The 2,321-nt window shown below is 46.2% G+C and overlaps 1 protein-coding gene across 1 annotated transcript in view; it reads right to left on the bottom strand.

The window, feature by feature from the left end:
* Window positions 1-67, bottom strand: part of LOC147467946 (uncharacterized) — a 594-nt gene extending 527 nt beyond the window's left edge. The window contains exon 1 of the mRNA XM_086556181.1: window positions 1-67. This exon is cut by the window's left edge and continues 527 nt beyond it. Coding sequence (XP_086412307.1) covers window positions 1-67 — 67 coding nt within the window.
* Window positions 68-2,321: the final 2,254 nt, after the last annotated feature.

The following is a 2,321-nucleotide window of genomic DNA, read 5'->3' on the forward strand; positions in this document are numbered from 1 at the left end:
CAGCTGCCTCAGCATGACCATTTGATTGTGGGTAATGGGGGTCGACATAATGTGGCTCACTCCCCATCGGTCAAGGAAAGCTGCAAATTCTTTACTGGTGAACTGAGGTCCGCCGTCGGTACGTACACGTTCTGGTACGCCTAGGTCGCGGAACAGATGCCTGAAAAAAACGAATAGTGGTCCTAGCTGTAGTGTCTGTACCACATTGAATTACCATTGGCCAGTTAGAGAAGCGGTCAACGTACACTAAAAAGTGTTTTCCAGCTACAGAAAAGAAATCTGCAGACACTAAAAAAAAAATGGCCTATTAGGGTGGTCATCTTATGCTAATGGTTCCTGTTGTTGGCTTGGCTGGAGGATCTGGCATAGTTCACAAGCACGAATAGTGTTGAGGATGTCAGCATCAATGCCTGGCCAATAAACAGTTTGTCTGGCACATCGTTTTGTGGCCTCAAAACCACAATGGCTGTCATGCAGGCGTGTCAGGATGCGACGACATAGGGCTGTAGGGATAACCATATGAGCACCATATAAGTTGCTGTCACAGTAGAGGTCATCTCGAATCTTCCAATATGGACGCAGACTGTTGTGCAGGTCATAGCAGTTGTTGGGGAACCCTGATCTAACATGATAGAGTAGCTCTCTGTAAGTGGTATCCTCAGAAGCTGCTTTACATAAATCCTCCAAGTGTAGATCCTCTTGTTCATTGACACAGGGCACTGCAATAGATTTCATTGCGCATAGCGTCACACCACTAACAGAAATGCAGGCTTCATCATCTGACGTGGGGCGGTCTACAGGTGAGCAGGACAGGACATCAGGGATGCAAAGCGTTTTACCTGTGCACCATGTAGCTGTGAAGATATATGGGGAAATCTTCATCTTCAGCCGCTGCAGACGGAGATTCTCAATTGTATCCAGTGAATAGTGGTTTAATATGGTGACCAACGATCTGTAGTCTATCACTAAACTGAAATGCTGGAGGCCTGTGAGATAAAACTTTTATTTGGACATAGCCCAGACTACAGCTTGTAACTCTAACTCTATGGTGGCATAACGTGTTTCTGTATCAGAAACACTTTGGTATGATCAGCTGACCAGCCAATAGTTCTGGTGTAGATGTCTGGTGTAAACTCGGCCAACTGGTTAGCTAGACCCATAAATGCACAAAGATCCATGAGGTTGGCAGGCGTAGGGAACTCTGCAATAGCACGGACTTTCTCAGGGTCAGCTGCAATGCCAGCCTTGGAGAGCCTGTAACCACAAAATGTTTCTAGAATGGACAATATGATCTTGTCAGTGTTCAAGGTGATACCATGTTGTCTGCACCTAGACAACACCTTGTCATCACACTGAAGATGGGTAAGGTAGTCCTCATCATGTAGGAGGATATCATCTACAACGTTGATACAATTGGTCACTCCCTGAAGAGCCTTATTTTCTCGTAGACAGAATGCATCTCCTGTCGCTGCGAAACTTATTGGACTGCAACAATACCAGAAACGACCATAGGGTGTGATGAATATTGTGAGATGTTGGTTGTCTTCATGGAGGGGGATCTGCCAATAACCACAAAGTACGTCAATCGTTAAAAACTGGGACTTGGGGTTGACACTCCTAATTGCTGCAAATGGTGTTGGTGAAGGATGGGCTGGGTGGGAAACTTGTGAATTCAGCCAGGAGAGGTCAGTGGTGATGCGAACACCACCATTAGCCTTGGCGACTGCAACAAGCGGGTGACACCAAGCTGATGGTTCATCATCTACTGGCGTGATGATACCCTGGCTGACCATTGACTCAAGCTCTGTTTTCACTGCTTCCTGAAAAACAAGAGGAATTAACCAAGGGGTATGTATTGCATAAGGTTGGGCATCTTCCCTTAGATAGATCCTCATAGGAGGGTCTGACATTTTCTTAAGCGGCCCTTACTTCAGGTCCTCCTTTCGCACCAATACGTTAGCATATTCATGAAGAAAATACTTTTTTGCAGCGGACGGTGACATCGACTTGATAAGAGGTAATGACAATGGCTGGACTGGTATGGATGCTGGGGTCTTTGTGCCTCTTCCTGAAACCTGTACCCTATTGGCAGTTTGCTTGTCTGGGATTTGTTTAGGGAAATAATCTGGAATGATCCCTAAGTCTCTACACTCAACCCACGACAGCAAAGGGGTTGTCAGCGAACTTTGGACATCGATCCAGCAATCAGTCGTCTTATTGCCATATGTAATGCTTCCATGGAAAGAACCAACTGCTGGTGGCATACGTGATCCATCAGCATTGTAGTACATCGTAACGGAGGGCGGTTCCAGGTCTTGCTC

The sequence above is a fragment of the Penaeus japonicus genome, unplaced genomic scaffold (genome assembly GCF_977035675.1).
Source record: "Penaeus japonicus unplaced genomic scaffold, GWHDUDI00000001_assembly GWHDUDI00000032, whole genome shotgun sequence".
Lineage (NCBI taxonomy): Eukaryota > Metazoa > Arthropoda > Malacostraca > Decapoda > Penaeidae > Penaeus > Penaeus japonicus.